Raw genomic sequence first — 21,004 nt, forward strand, 5'->3', positions numbered from 1 at the left:
CAATGGGAAAGCATGCTCTCAAGCGGATGAGGTGACCAATGGGAAAGCATGCTCTCAAGCGGATGAGGTGACCAATGGGAAAGCATGCTCTCAAGGGGTGACAAAGGTGCCCCAATCACAGTGTGAAAGGGCTGGGACTTCATCCTGACTTTTCTAATCCAAAGAATAAGATCTTTTGACCTGACCAAGAGCTGTAACCTTTGAATAAAAATTACCAAAATGCTGGTCTATTGAACTGACTTTTATTTTAAGCATAACTTAAAAGTTTTTGTTTGTTAGTTTGTTTGTGACAGAGTTTCACTTTGTCACCCTAGGTAGAGTGCCGTGGCATCATTGCTCACAGCAACCTCAAACTCCTGGGCTCAAGCAAGTCACTTGCTTTGGCCACCCGAGTAGCTGGAACTACAGGTGCCTGCCACAACACCCAGCTATTTTTTAGATATAGGGTAGGGTCTTGCTCTTGCTCAGGCTGGTCTTGAACTCATGAGCTCAAGCAATCCACCTGCTTCAGCCTCCCAGATTGCTAGGATTACAGGCATAAACCACTGTGTCCAGCTCTTTCTGGTTGAAAGTTTTTAACCCAGAAAGGTCACTTAACTACAGCTACCAAATAAAGTTGTGGAGATATAATGGAGACCTAGATTTGTGTTTTATAGTCTTTCTCTCCTTCTGTTCAAATTCAGTAATTGATTTAAATATAAAAAGTAATATTTTAAAAGGGAACAAAATCATCATAATATTTACCTATAACATACAATAATGGATGTGCTCTATCATAAGCACTAAGGAATAAACTTACAGAACTGCCAGTTATATAGTTCATATTATATAACATCCAGTTTTCCCTTAAAATGCGAACTTCTAACTTGACTAGGATAAATGTAGGCTTAAATAATGTGGTTTGGGGAAAGTAGAAGATTCAATAACAATTTTTCAGGGCATTTATTGTTATATTATGGTTTATTGACATATGCATAGAGACATAGGAAAAGTACAAAAGCTCCATTTAATTTTCTCCCTGTTTCTTCTTGACTAACCGCCATTAGTTATAAATTTCAGTCAGTCCTAAAGGAGCTAATTAATCCCACTGTTCATAGAGCTATGTCCCTGGAACAATTAACATACCACACCAAAAGACTGTCTATTACTAGTGACAGTATAGAAACAGAGGATTGCAGCTTTTAACTCAGAAACTGATAATTAAGGAAATGGCAGACTAATGGAGATGATTTATATCCAATTTTAAAGAACTCACAATGGTCTCTATATGCGTATGAACAAAGGTGTTGGCAGTACATCGACACTGAATAAATGAATAATCCAAGCAGACGAGGGGGGTGCAGCTGCACCAACTCCCAGAATAACAATTCCTGAGTGCTCTATTCAGGATATGTGGAGATTGAGGAAGTGATCAGCGCACAGATAAATAAACCAGAAAACATGAGTTTTCCTCTATCTGCACCCCCATTACCCCAACAGAGAGCTTTGTCAGGAGGAGAGATACATGTTTCAAATCTTGCATTAGAACCCGAAATGCATCATCATATAAACTGTGATTTAGTAAAAATAAAAATGATCAAGTTAACACTATAGCTTGTGTACATGATGGTTAATACTGGTTATACTGACTGTTTAAATTGATATGAGAATCCAGACATCTATCTTTGTTCTTTCATCAATTCTATCAGAACATATTGTTCCATAACTTACAAGTGAATATTTGAAATCATTTAAAATAAATATTTGAATAATGTTGAGTTTCTTAAGCAAGCAATATTAAAATAAGGAGCAAAAGAAAATAAACAACCTAAGCAAATGTAATAAAATGCTTTTTATTATTGTTACCCATTGATTTAGATCCATTTTTTCTGCAAATAACTCACTGCCTATTGACTTTTTTCCAAGTAAGCAGTCCTATTTATAATTGAAGGTGACAATGCCTTTCCACCCACCGCAGTTAGAGTCTCATGGACAGAAAGGTTTCTGCTGAGCTTCCTCTTTAGATCTGAACAATTCTGCTTGCCTTTCCTTTTGGAGCTAACTCCCTTTGGTGACCCCATAAACTAGAAGAGTCCTTTCCTTCCGAATTTCTCACCATTAGGACTGTCTACCTTGAGATTGTTTTCTGTTTCACGGTAGCTCATGACCCACACCCTGACAGTCCATATCACATTAGTAATCTGACTGGGGGAATATTGTATACTCTGCCTCTGCTCATTTCAATTTTCTCTTCAAGCTAAACCCAATTGATTGTTCTGCAAGTTTTCTACTTAAAGGCTAGACATATTAATACAGATTAGTGTCAATATTAAATTTGTAAAAAGCACCAAAATAGATTATTACCTTCATTAAATGCATAATAGATGTTTACACACTTCACTGCTTCTATCCAAACACGAGGCACAATAATAAAAGCTAATATTAGGCATCAATGGATAGCCTCAGTCTCTGAAAGTTCAGCCATGAGGAGGTGGGCTTGTCCCAAATAGGCAGATGGCATTCCCTGTCTCATATGAAACAAGCCAGCACACATTCTTCTGGACTGGGAGATGAGGACTTTGTCAGGGTTATTTTCTCAGCTCCCAAATCAAAAATCTAGAAACTACTGAGGAATCAGAGTCCATGTAAACAGCACAGTCAAGAGAGAACAGTGTGGTCAGAACTGAGAAAAGAAAAGAGAAATAAAAAGGATTGGAATGTGGGGAGAGGAAAGGGCAGACTCTGAAGTCCATGCCACCAGGTTGCACAGGGCATGCCCAGGGGCTGAAGGATGGGTGCCAGTGTAGGTCAGGACCCAGGTGAGCCTCGCTAGGGAGAAGATGTGGGTGGAAAGAGCATGGTCGGGACAAACAAGATGTGTCTGACCTAGACTTGCTGGGGATGATACTCCCCAAATGACTTGCCAATGAGAATGGCCTATTGGAGATGGGAATTCTTTGGGAGAGGCATTTTCCTCCCAGAGAGAAATGCTTCCTGATCAGGGAGCCTATGCTCAGGGCCAACCTTGGCTTTGACACTTGGAAAGTAGCAAAACCTAATTTGATCCAGAGATCTCAGAGAGAAGAATTCCCCAGATTGTCTTTCAGACACACTATGGCCTGAAAGTGTGGACAACAGCTGTGGCCTTACCTACCTTGCAGCGTCTGACCCCGACTACAGTGACGCTTTCCTGAATTCCCTCTTCTACCTTAAAACAGCAATTCATCAACAAATAGTCTCTAATGAAGACACTCAGGATGTGGCAGGGGATGTCTTTGTGGACCTGTCCTTACCAATAAAGAGGCAGAAGCGACCCTATTTTTGTCAATTGTTGCCAACCTGGGCATAGCTCTATAAGATGTTTTTTGTTCATTAGGATAATTTTTATTTTCTGGAACTTAAAGTCAGTGGATATGTGCGCATTTTCATTGAGTTCTAATTGGAAAAGCAACAAGATAGGCCTGAGCGACGCTGCTGCTGCCTCTTACTAGTCCGTCTGCAGAGGCGGTGCTGCAAGGCTGCTGACCTTAGCTTTGGAGATGATGGCCAGTAACCGGGGCATGGTGGTCATGAGCATGGTGCAGAGGCCAAAGATGAAGTTTAATGAGATGTAGGAGATGAAAGCCACGTCTGAGCTGGAGAAGATTCTGGAAATCAGATACATCCATGGAAGAGTTGCATATCTGGAAAGTCAAGTGAAAAATCATGTTTAATTTACTGAAACATTTATAATAGACTAGTCCCTTCTTATCCTGGGGGAATGTATTCCAGGACCCCGTGAGGATGCCTGCACAGAGGCACCAGAAACCCCTCAACCCCTCTTTAATTTTTAGTGGGCTCTTTAGCTGGATCTAGAAATCAAATTAACACCAGGCAGCTCAACACCAATTTGATTAGTTATATGGGGATGTGGGGACCTTCATAAGAGAATAAAGTCAGAAGAAATCCCAAAGAAAGATGCTTTTATACTTGTTTAGAGAAAGAGTGACAAATTTGAGAAGCAATGACATGACAGAAGGGGTCTGGCTAGAAGCATAATTTTCTAGGGGAGTCAGCTCCTTTCCGTCACAGTCCCACAGCGCCCCACTAAAGGAAACTGGCACTTTGAATGATTATTTCAAACATATACCAGCAAGAAAGTCACTGATTTTTAAATCACAACCTTCCCATCAGACTCTCATATATACAGACCCCCCAGGTGTTCTGTTCCCTGCACACTCACAGTGTCACTGGTTCGTACAGTGAAGAATAGGTTTAACCTGGGATACGTTCATATCTTCTAAATGTATGAAGTTTTCTTAATATGTTGACAAGTTCTGAAAATTAGGGGACTTCAAAATAGTGTAAAATCCAGTAAGCCCTCAAGATAGCTATTATTTTAGTACACTTCCCTTTTCATATGAAATCTGTGTTATTGGAACGCTTCCCTGGATTCAGAGATACATTCTCATGGTTTAGAAAACATAAAATACATAATAAGATATATAAAATCATTCAGTGTTTCAAAACTTCACTCAGTAACTACTTGCCTTGTAATTAGGGTGTGAAAAACATGATTTCAGACCATGAAGTCAAGAGCTGGAAAACAATTGTTCTAAAATAGCTGCTGCTTAAAATAATCAAACTAATTAAATCAAAATAATTACCGCAGAGGTAAGTCATGACTTCTTAGTGCTTTACATTGTCAACACCTCCGTCTGAAATGAAGAACTGCAGAGAGGATTCAAACCCTCTGCATACTCCTGTCCACCCCCATCCCTCCTGTCTCCTTTACTGGACCTTCTGGGACAAAAATCAAGTGCTGCCCTCCATCATGAGGCTGCTCGGAGAAGCAGATGAAGTCATGGCATGGAAAGTATTTTTGCAACTGAAATATAAGCAGTAGTACAAGTTTATGAGCCAAATTTGGGGGAGGCTTTAATTGCTGTAAAATTCATTCTGAGAGTGAACAAAATAAATCTCTCTAACTTATAACTACTGATTCAAATTCTGTCTGGAACAACTCATGGTAAATAGCTTCTCTTTTCCACATAGCAGCCCTTGAAACAGCTGAAGACAACCACGTTAGTCTGTCTGACCTTCCACTACAAAAGACCATGTCTTTCTTTGTTCCTTACACAACATGGTATTCAACCAGCTCTCTCTGTTAAATTTTGCAATTTGGGAGTTAGGGGAGTTAGGTAGCAGCCCCTCACAGAGCATATGATGTGGCTGTCCGGGCTCAAAGCACAGCAAGATTATTACCTGCTTTGATCAGCATCCCTGCATCCAATGATCCCATCTAAGAGAGCAGTGGCCCCATATCCCGCTGTCTCAGCTTGAGGGACTCATTACCAACTCGACATAGTCTCTGCCTCCGTTGAGACTGTTCAGACCCTGTACTTTGTTACTCGGTACATCAGGTTTCCATGCCAGGTTATATCATTTAAATGTTTGACAAGTAGATTAAAGCATTATTTAAGAAAAAATGAATCAGGGCCATGGTCCTAAATGACGCCATTGGGGAGTTCCTATTGCTACATGAAGGAACAGTCTTTTAGCAGGGTTTTTAACTGGCTAAGATTCTATTGCTATTTTTACTACATTTTTATTAGTTAGCTTTCGAATAGTTGACTCGAATTAGCAGCTCTAGTCTCCCTTTTTTATGCTTTCAAGAAAAAAATTAAATTGGCTTACAGAGCATAATATTGGGAGGATCTAGAGTGGCTTTTAATAATCGCCACTCTTTTATGAAAACATAGCAAAATATAATGTTAGTGATTTTAGAATTTGCTGGAGATTGATGTATTGTTCACAATATTCTGGAATTTATGAGGGGTGATTTTCTTCCTTGAAAATTAGCTCCTTCTCCATATTTTGTGAATTTCTCAAGGCCCCAGAGCAGGATCCCATGACCTCATCCCACAGTCTTACAGCATTAAATATACTCCAGATACGTTCTTCAGGTTTCATGTTTTTACATAAGGTAGACTATCTTCTTCAGACATTTTCATGTATTACTTCTCCCTTTTGGATGCTAATTTTTTGCCCCCCTATTCCCTTTACAGTTTAAATAACAAATTTTCTTTGATAGAGAGAGAAAAATAAAGTTGTTTCTGGGCATGTTTGTTTTGCCATCTCTTATGAAAATCTATTTATCCTTTCCCTTATGTCTTCACATTCTAAACTAGTAAGAGGCTCTGTTTAATGCCTGTTCTTAGGTTTCAGCTTATTTGGGGATCAGCCTCCCTGAGACCAGTTGTTCTTGGGCTCTCTGTATCTACAGGACCTTGAGGAGACTAGTGGAGTGAGCCCACTCTGCCATCCTCACCCGGAGAGCATTGGGACACACAGACTGCGGGTGCTCAGACGAGGTTTCTCACTGCCCCTCTGCTCATGCTGAGGATGGCCAGTTTCACAAGCTGTGTGCCAGTGAAGAACTGCCTTTAAATGTGCACTCATCCAGGACCCTGGATGCCACCTTGACCTTCTTCTCCCTCCCTGGAGCTCTTCTTCTTCACTGTAATTAGCCCTGGTCATAAAAAGGGCCTTTTCCCACCTCCTCAGTCCCTGTAATCTAAGAGTTCCCGTCCAGAAGCACATAACCCTGCAGGCCTATGACTGTGCTTCAAAAGATCTGGGACTCCCCAGAAATTCTTTGAAAAATGTTGTAGTTATGCATATGGGGAGGATTCTTAGCTTACTTCAGATTCTTAAGGGGATTTACAATCAAAACAAGGTTAATAAAAAAATTCTGAAAACATGTTTCTTAGGAGCTTCTAACCATTTTATTTTGTTTAAGTTTTATATCAATTTTTAAAATCTACTCTCCTTAAATTCAAAAACGATTTTATAGCAAAGTCTATTTTACTCAAAACTATGAGGTGATATGACATTATCCATTCAATTGCATCAATAAACTATATCTGACTGTATTTTTAGAGCTAGGTGCACATATAGAGAGATCTTTATATACAGACTCATAAATTTCCAGTTTAGCATAACAAACATGTGTCTGCTATCAGCATGTGTTATAGTTTAGGATTGAGCATATTCTAAAGAGTAAAATCATCCTAAGGGTAACAATAATAGATAAAATCAATCTAATGGAACTCTGTACCAGCCATTGTCCACAATGTCTATATAAACTCCCTAATTCAATCTTTACAGCAACAGAAGTAGAGTTTTATAGGCAAAAACTGAGCCTCAGAGCAAATAATTAATATTTCCAAGGCCACAGAGTGAGTAGTAATAGCAATATTACCCCAAAGCTCATCTTTCTGTCTTATCTCTCTCTTCCTCTCTCGTCCTTCATATGTCTATCCACACACCCACCCATCTATCTGCCTACTCATCTACCCATTCCTCTAGTGATGACGTATATTTGTTTGAGTAAAACTTTTCCTCTAACTAGATGTTTTAAATAATTATAGGTCACTGACATGAGTGCAAACTGCGTAAAAATAAATTAATTTGTAATCTTTCAATTAAATAAAAACTGGATGTTTTGTATTTTTTTAAAAAATGCTTTGAACAATGCCAGGCATGGTGGCTTATACCTATAATCCCAGCACTTTTAGAGGCCAAGGCAGGAGGATTACTTGATACCAGGAGTTCAAGAGCATCCTGGGAAACAGAGTAAGAATGTGTCTCCGCCAAAAATTTAAAAAATAATAAAAATTAGGTGTGCATGGTAGCGTGCATTTATAGTTCCAGCTACTCGGCAGACTGATGTGGAAAGGATCACTTGAGCCAAGTTGTTAGAGGTTGCAGTGAGCTATGATGGTGCCACTGCACTCTAGCCTGGGCAACAGAGTGAGACAAGGTCTCAAATAAATAAATAAATAAAAGCCTTGGATTATAGTAAATTATATGTCGACTATTTTCCCTACTTAGCAACTATGTCTCATACAGTCTGTATATAAACACATGTGCTTAGCATATAAGAAGACACGGATATTCCTGATACCAGGCAGGTATAATTTTAGACTATAAGCAATGATCCTGGTTAGTGTGCATAAATGAGAAATTTGTAAAAATGACTTTTCTGCTTCTGCAGTTTTTCCCCTGAAAAAAATAGAGGTTAGAAAAAAATTTTCCAAACTACTAATGTCATAGGAGAGGGGCACAGTGCCAGGCAGAGCTGCCTGACAGGGTCTCCACAGGCGCAGCCTCTGAGCTAACTGGATTAAGTATCCAAGCCCCTGATTAATGTCAGAGTGAGAATACAGAGAATCATTTCCAAGTACACAAGTTTGTCAAACAGCTTGAGGGCCTGTCTGAGACAGGGCAACGCCGTCTTCATCACCACCGAGTCAGCCCTTCCTTCCTCCACGGGGCATTCATCTTCCCGTTCAAGCTTGTTTGCTCAGCGTCCCTTGTAGAACCAACATAATTGCTTCAAAGGAGAGGAAATCATGAAGCCGGCAGCAGGTTCAAAACCATCCTGAGGGTTTTCTCTCTCAGAAAACAAACTATAATTCTGCAGCAGCATTTCTCATCACATACCCGAAAAGTAGCAGCAGGAGGGCTGTGGCTGCCAAGTTCTCACGGAAAGTGAAAGCTGTTAACTGGAAGGCGGCAATAACGGCAACACACAGGCAGACAGAAACCGAGTAAAAGAGCTAGAAAATAAAAAGGAATAAGGGAGAGCTGCTGCATCAGATGGTCATATTTATTATCATCTACTTACCCTGAAGTTGCTTTTCAACTTCTTCTAACTATATATCCTACTTTGCATAGTAGGAGTTTTGTAGCTGTTACTGTCTGAGCTGTGTCTCCCCATCCCAAACACCCAGTATGTCAGAATGTGGCTATATTTGAGAAGGGGCCTTTAAAAAGTGGTTACGGTGGCTCGGCGCCTATAGCTCAACCGGCTAAGGCGCCAGCCACGTACACCTAAGGTGGCGGGTTCGAATCCCCAGCCCGGACCCGCCAAAACAACAATGACGGCTGCAACCAAAAAACAGCCGGGCGTTGTGGCGGGCGCCTGTGGTCCCAGCTACTTGGGAGGCGGAGGCAGGAGACTCGCTTGAGCCCAGGAGTTGGAGGTTGCTGTGAGCTGTAATGCCACGGCACTCTACCCAGGAGGACAGCTTGAGGCTCTGTCTCAAAAAAAAAAAAAAAAAAAGTGGTTACGGTATGAGGTCCATGGGGTAGACCTTCATCCAACATGACTGGCATCCTTATCAAAGAGATAAGGGATGAAGACACAGACTCTGATGAGGGATGACCATGTGAGGACACAAGGAGAAGACAGTGGTCTATAAGAAAGGAGAGGCGTCTCAGAAGAAAACAACTTGGCCTGTACTTTCATCTCAGACTCCCAGCCTCCAGGACCATTATAGAATAAATTTCTGTGGTTAAGCTGACCAATCAATGGTTATTTGGTTATAGTAGCAAGACCTGACTAATAATACTAACCGATACTCAACTCCTTTGGGAAGAGTCAAGAAATCCCAATACCTTCCATGAAACATGGCCTCCTTGCAACATGTACAACCAAGGACAGGCCCCTAGCCTTGACTTCCAACCCAGCCTTATGTTGGGGTGAGAGCCTGGGCCAACAAGTACCATGACCTTCCTGGAGGACTCACACACTGCTCCCTCTTCTCTTGGAGCCTCTGGATGCAGAGTTCTTTCTCAGTGTCATCCATGGCATTGGTTCCTTCTTACCTCTCAGATCTCAGTTTAACCTTCACTTTCTTCTTTGACTACCCCTGTTAAAATCACACTCCATCCATCATAGTTTTCCATTCTCTCAGTAGATCTAGTCATGAGCCTCCTGCATCATTTGTATTTATGTATGGGTTTACTCAAATGTTTTCTGCTTTCTCCCATAAGAATACAAACTCTATGAAGGGAATGAAATTTTCTGCCTTATTCATACCTTTATGCCCAACACCTCTTTCATTTGGGTGGTTATAATAGAATAGACTAGATGGCTTATAAACAAGACAAATTTATTGCTCACAGTTCTGGAGGCTGGAAAATCCAAGGTCAAGGCAATGGCAGATTCAGTATCTACTGAGGGCTAACTTCTTGGTTCAGAGACTGTGCCTTCTCACTGTTTCCTTACACAGAGCTTTCTGGGCTTCTTTTATAAAAATATTAATTCCACTCATTAGGGTTCTAGTCTCACAACCTAATTATTTTCCAAGGTCCCACCTCCAACTTCCTTCACATTGGAGATTAGGTCTCAACATATGAATTTTGTAGGAGGGAGAATACAAATATTCCCTCTATAACATGGATAAATCATGATCCATAGCAGATTCTCAAAAATATTTGTTAAATGAATGATTGAATAGGTATAAGTAGGAAATGATTGGAGGAAGGTGAAGAACCACTCAACCAAGGAGAAATAACCCTCCCTGCTCTTAAACCCCAAAGAAGAGGAACCGCATTTAGTGGGAAGGATTCAGAGATAACACAATAAGGATATAGGAGAGAGGGAAGACCCTATGGTTTTGGAAATTCTGGATGCTCCAGAGTATCTTGGAAATATGGCTCCTTAGTATGTTTTTATTCTCCCTTAATTACTTCCTTTTCTCTGAGAAATTTGTAGTTACCGGACATAGTTAAATAGCAGTCTTAAGAGAGTACACTGAGTGATCAGTGGCAGTGTGTGTCACCAGGGGCAAATTGAAGCGGGAGGCAGAGGAGGACATTGAAATGCCTCTTCTGCACCAACTAGACATAAGACCTTAAGTCACTTCCTCTCTTCAGCCTTCAAGTGTCCCTTAGTAAAGATGAAGAGTCTTGAGGACCAGCATTTTTAAATCTTGGCTGAGATTCATCTCCACCTTGGATACCTACAAAAACACAGACCTGCATGTCCCACCCAGATTTACTAAAAAGAATCTTGAAGGACAGGCTCAGTGGGATCCTTACTGTTATTAAATGTCTCCGTTGATTATGATCCCTGGGAAGTTGGGGAAAAACCCTGATTAAACTAAATGAACTCCTGAAATGTGGTGATAACTCAAATGTGATTCATGCAAGTGGAATGAACTTTCAAAATCCAGACTACATGATCCAAAAGAAGTAAATTAGCTAAATTTGAAGCCAGCTCAAAGGAATAAACATTCCAGGAGAATAACATGCTAAAATGCCAGATTCTGCACAAAATGTAAGGCAGCTAGCTGAGCAGTAAATGTTGGGCTCTTTTGGCCTTCAGTTGACTTAAGCAAGATTTTTCTATATAATAGGATGAATAATATTTATGATGGCAAATATATCACTTTCCTAAAAAGGATAATGCTCCTATAGAACAATGAAAAGCTATTATGTAAGGTGCAGTTTTTGACCCAAGGTAAATGTCCTGAACAATAGGGCATAACTGGACAGTATCCTCCTAGGGATGGGAGAAAATGATCTGAAGGGTTTCCACTGGGGAACTGAGTACACACAAGAAATGCTAAGCACACCATGCATGTTAGAGAATGAGGCTCAGAGCATCAGAGCACCAGACAGGGGTTAGGGATGAAGATGACAGTTCATTTCTAATGATTTTTACCACCTCACCTTCTACTTCCTTGAAAAAGACATATTAAAACTAACCACTTCCCCATCTCCTCAATGAGAAACTTTGCCTTTCTGCACAGTTCCCTGTCTTCCCAGATCTCCAGCCTGAGGCCTGTCAGTCTTAGACTTAACCTGAAATGCTCTTACCAGTAAGACGATCCTTTCTTTTTTAGATAGGCCAAGACAGCCTAGGCCCCCGCCCCCTTCCACATCCTCACTCAATAGGTCCCTAGTACGGGGGCACATAGACCTTCATTCCCAAATCCTACCATGTCATAGAGGAAGTGAGTGACCCAGTACGTCCTGTGGCCGAGTCCACTTATGTGCTGCAGTCTCTTGGCTCCAGTCACCCTGTCCCTCACCACAGAGCTACCAATCGCTGCAGACAGGATAGAGAATCCCAGCACAATGCAGAGGGCGACACCACACTGGCGAATGCTCTCCAGGCTGTGGGCAGAATGGAACAGCCCATCAGGTGTCAGACGGAGAACATGGGTCTTCTTTCCATTATTAAAAATCAGTGATGATAACAGCAGTACAAACCATTAATTATCAATAAAAACCTGATTGGCCAGGGATGCTGACTAAGGGTGGGGACTGTCTCATTAAATGTCCTCAAACACCTTTTGAGACAGGGTTATTCTTCTCAATTTATAGGAGACATAACCACATAGCACAATGTGGGGGCATCTGGAAGTCTGTTGGTGTCAAAATCTGCTCGTGACCATGGAGCCACTCCCCAGGAAAGATGAAAGAGCATCCCCAGAGTGGTGCCCACGGTTAGCTGCAACCTTTGCCCAAGTTGAGACTGCTCTGCACTCTAGGAATCCTGCCAGGGAGGGGCTTGACCACAGACCCACACCTCTTTGACCTATTTCTGCTTTTAGTCACTTGAAATACTGAAAAGATTTTAAAATAGATTGGGCATTTTTTCCCACACACTTTCTTGGTTATTTTTGTAACCCAGAGTAATACCACTAGGATCCTTCCTTCAAGTCAACCGCGGCCTCCTCTCTGCTGCCTCTTTAGAAACAGGCCACACAGGACCTTTCAGGAAGTGCACATGAGGCACCTTCTTTCTCACTGCAAACCCTCCCCTGGGCCATGCCTTCTGTTCTATCGCAGATGCCAGCATGCCTAACCTTGGAATTCCGGGCAGGTACAAGAGACTATCCAAGCCAGAACCCCCCTAAATCTGCAGGTGATTATGAGGACTAGGACCATAACCCTCGCTTCCTGCTGGGATAACCACTCAAGGAGAGAATGCCATGAAGCAGATTGACTCTCTGACTCAGTTTGGTAGATCATAAAAAGCACTTAAGTAAGACTTAGATTTATTATCAACTTTTAATTAAAAGTTTACCAGTCATTAAGAGAAAAAGGGAGACGTGTAGAAGAAACGGAAGAGGGGAGAAACATGCTGCCCTAAGTGGCAGGTAACTCTGGACCCAGAGAGCACGGGCTTTATCGCCACCGCAACTCCCTTTGGGCCATTCGGAAAATTTTTCAGGTAGAATGTTCAAGGAGGCATCACTAGGGTTGCCTGTATGTATCCTGGGCTTACAATTCTTTTTAATTTTTCTGTGTTTATGATTTTAACCCCCCAAAATGGTCATGAAGATATTCAGTCCCATAAGATTCTGGAAAATCCTTCCCTTAGGACAATTTATTACAGCTGCAAGATATGCTTATCTGTTTTATGCTCAGTCAATAAACTTCTTCTTCCAAAAATAATTTTTCTCACATTTTGTAAAAAAAATTCTCAAGCCCTGTGCCAATAGCTATGGAGGCCAAGGTCTCTTTGGGAAAATGTTGGACAGAAATCAAAATCATCCCGCAGTAACCCAAAGATACTCTTCCACTGTTGGGGTCACATCCCCAGTACTCTCGTCAACTCACATCTTGTCCTCATTCAGCAAGGCCCCTCCATATGGGTGGCTGTAGAGTGTTATTCCTGTGAAAGACAAGTTGAAAAGTGAGCCTCCAGCCTGCTCCTGCATGGTGAATCCCAGCCCTCCCCAAACCATGCAGACTCCCTGTGCCCACAAGACACTTCCCATTTGATCTGCCCAGGCCTCATTCTTGAAATTATCCCTGTGGCCTAAGTAACATATTATCCATATGTTTGCAGTGAGGAAACAGATTTAAATTAAAGTGACATTTTGTAACGGAGATTATTTAGTAAAAACTTATATCAACATTCAAGAATTTGCTTGTAGGTCAAGCTAGCTTTAGACAGATAGAAAGCTGGACCATTTCATTGAACAACTTTGCTTTTGGAATTGTTTTGTGTGTTTTCTTGCTTGTGCATTCATGTCATGCCAGTAGCCAAGATGGAGAAACTGCCACCAAAGGGTCCATCAAGAGGATTTTATTATGGGGATTGGTCGTAACATCACACAGTGCAGTGTCCTTTCCCCCAGAAAATTCCTGTCAATGTTTCATTAAGAAGCACTCCAGGAACGAAACTGGTTTGAGTTTTTCTTGAAGGCATTATGCACCATGAGAGTAATCAGTATTCCTTTTTGCATTTGCTTGTTTGAGAAGTTTTGAGCCCGATATGGGGTTTGTACATGGAGCAATCACAGAAGCACAACACCCTCACTGCTTTTCATGTTGCCACTTCAAGGTTTTTCTTCTTCTTTTGTGGGCTCACTTTTAATTTATCCTTTCATCTGTATTTTGCCTTCCCTTAGGAGAGCACATTAAAGACTTACGGAAACACCATGGGGCATAAGTAGGCATAAATAAATTAAAAGGTACAGCATTGGAAAAGATGACAGTATTCCAAAATACCCACAATTTTGCCACCAGGCATTTGGACCTCTGTGCCTTGTCACCTGTTCTCTTCTTCAACTATGCCAGGCTCAGCCAAGCCTTGAGGGGAGCTCTGGCTCAGAGCAGATAGAACAGCAGGAGGGATTTGTTCAGAGTCTCCTATATAGTTTTTCAGAACAATTTCTTTAATTGTAAGTCAATACTGTCTTCATGTTCTGTTCTAGGCTCTCACCACGTAGGCATGATACCTGCTGTGTCATTTCTTAGCTACTGACTTACACACAGTCATCACTTGCTAAATTGTGTGGTCTTGACCCCTTGCTTGTCTGAACCAATAGCACCAACCAGCCTTTCTCCTGTCTTTCTCTTCATGAGTTCAACTTCTAGCTCCACTCTTCCTAGTGTCTGCCAGATGCCCTCCTTCCTAGCTAAGGTGTTGACCTGCAGCCAATGTTTCACTAGAGAAGAGCCCAATATCAACCAACCCTAACAGGGGATGTGCAAAGGCTAATCGAGGTCAGTGTAAGTACAAGATCCTGTCAAGGTGCAGCAGTGCCCCACTGTGCGCTGTTGATGGTGGGAGCATGTCTGCAATATTGTGTGCTCTTCCAGACTCTACATAGGAATGAGAACATTCCAGATATTATGTAACTTGAGGAACACAGGAGAATATTGGAGTGTTTAATCTGAAAATACATACATATACACATAAAACACAACTGGGGTGAGAGGGAGTATGAAAATATCTTCAGATAGATAGAGAATTATCATGTAATGTATCAGAGGAAACAGACTTGGTCTACACATATACTATTCTGGAAAGAAAAGTTGGTCCAAGCAGGTAGCATCAAAAACTATATAATAAGGCTTATGCTTAGAGGGTTAGAACTTCAGATCAGCCCAATCTCTGGAGAGGAGAAAGAGCTGGAGACAGATTGAGTTTGATCATGTGTCAATGATTTACAGGGTTATGCCTATTAATCAAACTCCAATTAAAATGGGAAACTGAGGCTCCATGGACCTTCTAGTCAGTGAGCACATGGATGTGTTTGAGGGGGTGATGTGCCTGATTGCACAGGGAGAGGGAACAGAAGCCCTGCATTCATCCCAGACCTCATTTTATGTGTCTCTCCATCTGGCTAGTCTTCATGATTTGCATATTTTATAATAAAACTGTAACTGTAAATACATGCTTTCCTTAATTCTGCAAGTCATTCTAGCAAATTATCAAATCTAATAGACTCACAGCTGGTGTCTGGAGTACGGGACACTGGTTAGAGACTGTGCTCTTTGATAGACGGTTAATGCCAGAATTGAATGGCAGCACAGCAGGTTGGGGATGAAATGGAGCAACCTCCACAACTGAATTCTCCTCGTGTAGCAAAGCACACCTGGCCAGAAACCTCCCCTGGGGGCTCTACTCCCACATCCTCACATTCTCCTGGGGCCTTCTCCTGTATCCTTTGATTACTGCAGACGTATCTATATCTCTCTCCCAGGCTCTGTGTTCAATTCCAGAACAAGAACCCCTCATCACACTACCGATGTTCACTGCCTTCAGCTTTCCCACCATCGATGCACCCATCATCCTCCCAGTCTCAAAACCCACGCAACAAAACCAAGTCCTGCAAGCTCCCTGCTCTTCTTTCCCCAGATAGCCAAGAAGATGCCAAGTTCTGCCACTTCCACCTCACCTCCTTCACCGCAAGGCCAGGCCTCGCTCACAAACACCTGCACCCCTGCCTGGATGGTCCTAACTTGATCCCCTCTTAGCTTGCTTTGGCTGAAGTCTATCAATTACCATCCCCGCCAGAAGCTCCAGAGAAGTTCCAGGAAAAAAAAAGAAGAGAAAGAAAAACGTAGTATACATATTCTTTACTTATACACAGCTGCCCTTTAAAATTAAGTCCAACACTCTCACATTATCCTGTTCTGTTCTCTGTTGCAAACCTGGATTGCTATCATTCTCCCAAACTCTGCAAGTGCAGACATGTTTTACCACGTCCTTACTTCCTATTCAACCCCTCTGACATCTCCATCCCATTGTGTCCCTTTGATGATGAATTAAATTTCCTTTTTCCAAATTATTGCTCTCACTTTCTTTTGTTTGTTTCCAGCTTAATTAAGGTATGATTGGCAAATAAATATTGCACATGCTTATAGTATGCAATGTGGTGTTTTGATATACATGTGCATCGTGAAATGATCACCACGATCAAGCTAGTTATTATATCCGTCACCTCACACACACTGCTGGTGGGAATATAAATGGTACAGCCAAGATGGAAAACAGTACAAAGGTGCCTTGAGAAATTAAAAATAGACCTTCCAGCACTCCCAATACTTGATATATATCCAAAGGAAATAAAAATTAATATCCGGAAGAGATACCTTCACTACCATACCCATTGAAACATTATTCACAATAGCCAAGATATGGAAATAACCCAACTGTCCGTTTATTAACAAATGGATGCAGAAAATGCGGGACATACAGATCAACAGATGATAGATACACATGCATGGGATATTATTCAGCTTTTTAAAAAAGGAGAGAATCCTGCCTTTGCAACAAGGCTAACCTGGAGGATGTTACCCTGAGGAGAGATGCCGGACACAGAAAGCCACGTACTGCAGGACGTCACTTCCATGGGGAATCTAAGAAAAAAATCAAACTCATAGAAACAGAGTAGAGGGGGCTTCCCAGGGCCAGGTCAGGATGCAGGGAGAGGGGCGCTGGTCAAGGGTGCCGTAAGATGAGTAAGTGCTGGAGACCTAATGGACAGCACAGCAATGACACTTATTATGTTTTGTCTACTTGAGATTAGATCTTAAGTATCCTCACCACGCACAGAAAAAGATAAGTTAAATGTGCAGGAATCCAGAGGTGGATACAGAGGAGAGGCAGATCTCAGAGTCCTTCCTTACCTGTCAGCAGAGAGAAAGGTCTAGTATCCAAAAGTACACAGCAATCGGCCTGTGGCTATGTGCCCTATGGAATTGGGGACATTAGGGTAGGTAAGTTCTGATGCAGCAATGCAGTCATGTCTGTGTGACTGTGCTCATTTTCAAGAGCAGGTCCCAACGTGCAGGCATTTGAGAAAGCTCCCCAGAGGCTAACCCCTGTGCCGCAGCTCAGAGTCAGACCTCAGGCTGCAGATGCCATAGCCGTTGTCCCAGCCAGCTCCTCGCACAGCTCTCTGTCTGCACACATGCCTAGTTTCCTAAGACTACAGCCACACAGGGGGAAGGGGACAGGGCTGAAGGTCTCAGGCTCTGCTCTGCTCATTGTGCAGTAAAAGGCTCAAAAAAAGCTCTTTTTTCTATGGTGAGTACGATAATAAAATGTTAAACTACCAAGGTTGGATCTTTATTTGATCAGGTTGCATAAATATCTTCTCTTCCTTTAAGCCATGACAGTCATTGCCGAAAGATTAAAAACAGCACTCTCCTATGTGCTTTCCGTGCCCTCATTCCTCTGGTGTGAATTTATTGCCCTTCATTTTAGCATATTTCCTGGATTTGTGTCATTCTGCTAGGGTTTTAATCTAGGAGGCAAGAGTACATCTGGTCTCCCATCTCGCTGGTGAAATGATTGACTGCCTCTGTGGTTAGTAATTCCCTGATATGCCAGACCCTATTCTGGATGTTTTCATAGCGTATTTTCTCATTCAGTAATCTGATGGTGAAATTCCACGTTAACAGATCCCGTATGCCGCACACTCATTTCTTTGTAAATCAGCTTGTAGCATTTTAGAATTGTGGATTCTTATGGGGAAAAGGAACCCCATGAAGTGGACTGGCGTGGGCACACTCTGTGTTCCAGAAACAGAAACAGCAGCAGAGAAACGTGCTCATTTTCCTGGAGTGTGAAACCTGCTCTGAGCACAGACAGCGCCCGCGTGCGGCAGCCCCGGGTCTGTGCCTTTCTCATCAAATCACCTACTGACATACAGGGCACTGAAGATCCCACCTCAGTGCTCAGAGCCACAGGTATGCCAGCACCACATATGACATGGAAATGAAACCTCAACAATCGCAGGAGCTGCAGCAATAGTCAACAGACTTCTGTAAAGAGTTTTAGGAGCGAGCGGGCCAGCAGCCGCCATCCTGCCCTCCCTCCCTGTCCTTGGGCTCGGGACTGTTCTCCCTGAGTCTGCCTCCGCCCAGGCCTTAGGAGTCCAAGGCCACCAGTGCAAACACCTGAACCCTACAAACCACAGTGGCTGTTCCTCCTTTCCTGGGCTTGTCCTTCATAAATAATTCAAAGGGCCACAGTTTTTCACTTGGTGCTGGCTTCAGAGTCCTATAATTTACATATTTTTCAGAGAGTAAATATTTAAAAGCAATATATTGAAGAATATACACGCATACTCTATGCTTTCTCTCCCGGGGCCCTGCAGGGATCATCATGGCCTGCAGCACCCCAGGAAAGGCAGCACAGAGTACGCATGTGTGTTCACCTGCTTGCTTTGAGTTCAGCAGTCCCGGAAGATTCCTAAGCACTTTTCAAGCCCACCACAGAACTAAATCTCACTGCACAGCCATTCCCACATTGTCTCCATGAAGTTAGGAAATTCTCTCTCAAAGTTGAGACACAGAGAGAAATCAAGCACCTTAGACGGTGGTGTTTGGGAAGGAAAGGCCATCATATAAGCAGGGGAAACCCTGGGCTTGCTGTTAGAATCCAGTCAAATCTCATTTCCCTCCATGGGGTATTGACTGCCAGCTTTTATAAAACAGCCTGCCCCTGCCAGACCAGGAGTCAAACAACATCTGGACTTAGCACACATTTTGGTGGTAAAAATATGGGCACTGGACATTAATTGAGTTTTATAAAACTCAAATAGAGATCTGATACCTTTCTTGGTAGGACAGAGAATTCATTCATAAGCATTTCTTCCACACTCACTGCATAGCAACATGCTCATAAGGAGGGACAAGGAGGCCCTCTCTTCAGGACTTTACCATCTGGTGGGGCTACAGTCCACTTGTGGGACTAGGTACCCCAGGAGGTAATCACCCAGGAGGATTATATGGAACAAGACAGAGACTACATCGGGGAGCTAGACAGGGGAAGGTCAACCCCAGTGACGCATATGAGACTCCACTGGTGTGCAAGGACAGCAGGGTCTTGCTGGGCCACCCTCAGACCACACAGGCAAGGCCTACTGGAGAGCAGTCACCTGGGAGCACAGGCAATAAGTGCACATGGTGACCCCTGTGCAGATTTGTGGTTTGCAAACACTGGGTGAGCTTTTCATTTTCATATTGCAATTTAGTGTATCACTACATTTGAAGTTTTCAGAATTATAGTTACTCCTTAGAAGCAGTCCTGAAAATTAAGCATCTGTAAATGTCAAACTAATATTTCTTTAAATTGGTGCCAAGAAGATTTTATTTGCATTTTGCAAAAAGGCAGGGGTGGGGTCTTGACATTATTTAAATAAATGACATGTATGAGTATTTTCTCAAAAATAAAAAAAGAGTAATGAATAGAGAAAGCATGAAAAAGACACAGATAGAAGTTTACTCTCCTCCCCAAGAGTGTCTGGGTTCCCCTAGACCCCTGAGCGGGCAGCAGCAGGTAGAAGAAATCACTCCTGCATGGGCCACTCTCACATAGTCTCACAACAGCCCACTGTTCTTTAAAACAGGAAGAAACCAGAGCTCCTTTCAAAGATCCAAGGAGAGAAAGGAGGGCTTATGAGCTGTCCTACAGAGGAATCCTGTCAGATGTGCAGCCAAGGAATTGGATGGGTGGAGGGAGGAAACTGAGGCAAAGAGACATTCTAGTGATTTATCTGAGGTCCAGCATAATCGCTAGCATAGAATGACAACTCGGATTTTCTGGATCCTGGTTTAATCCATTTCTTGTGAGACTAAGAAAACCATTTATCATCTTTGATACCCTCACAGTAAAAACCCACATTATTGCAATGGACAATCTCTGTAATTGCATTGTTAGTGCCATTGTATGATGTGCACTCAATACTCTATTTAGGGAACAATTGCATTGTGATGGAATCTTGAAGTTGATGATAAAATGTCCAGACTCTTAAAGAAAAAGCCATGTTTTCAACACAACAATTGAGTGGGGGGAGGCACTCACTCAAGTCTTTCCGGTGTCACTTCACAGGTTTTCAGAAATGATGTTTCCAAATGTACATTTTGAATACATTTGAATAATTTTCTTTGTTTGATTATTCTGCTTTATAGTCTGGCTTTTCTTTTGAAGAACTGGCCCATAGTGATGTGTAAAATGTATAAAATTAGTTTTCTCATTTAGTATTCTCATTATGGCTACATCTTTTGTTGTTTCCAGACTCTATCTGTCATTTGTAAAAATGCACATCTGTGCTTTTGTCCAATATCCATTATGATAGCAAGATACTCAACATGTCTCCAATTCAAGTAGTCACTTTCGGGTTCATTACTCCTATAAAATGTATACATTTACAAGTACTGACGTCCAGATGTCTGTAAGTATCTACCTCAAATGAAAAGACTTGTCTCAACATCAGTATATGAGGAAAAGTTAATGTTCTTTTCATTAATTCACTGTGAGGTGCAGTGATACATAGATGAATAAAATGTTAATTTAATCTGAGGGGGTATTAAAAGAAATATATGAATTATTCTGACTAAAAGACATTTTGATGGCTCTCTCTCTCTCTTCCTCCTCTTAATTTCTCCCAGAAATAAGGGAGTTTACTCACCCTAAATAACATTAAAAATAATT

The 21,004-nt window shown here is 42.0% G+C and overlaps 1 protein-coding gene across 1 annotated transcript in view; it reads right to left on the reverse strand.

Annotated features, from left to right (window-relative positions):
• Positions 1–21,004, reverse strand: part of ABCA13 (ATP binding cassette subfamily A member 13) — a 557,155-nt gene that overhangs the window by 140,422 nt on the left and 395,729 nt on the right. The window contains exons 49-52 of the mRNA XM_003797747.1: positions 13,384–13,438; positions 11,754–11,931; positions 8,467–8,582; positions 3,506–3,662 (exon numbers count right to left, since the gene is read on the reverse strand). Of these exons, the coding sequence (XP_003797795.1) occupies positions 3,506–3,662; positions 8,467–8,582; positions 11,754–11,931; positions 13,384–13,438 (506 nt within the window). The remainder of the gene's footprint in view (positions 1–3,505; positions 3,663–8,466; positions 8,583–11,753; positions 11,932–13,383; positions 13,439–21,004) is intronic.

The sequence above is a fragment of the Otolemur garnettii genome, unplaced genomic scaffold (genome assembly GCF_000181295.1).
Source record: "Otolemur garnettii isolate 467f Iridium unplaced genomic scaffold, OtoGar3 scaffold00123, whole genome shotgun sequence".
In the NCBI taxonomy this organism is placed as follows: domain Eukaryota; kingdom Metazoa; phylum Chordata; class Mammalia; order Primates; family Galagidae; genus Otolemur; species Otolemur garnettii.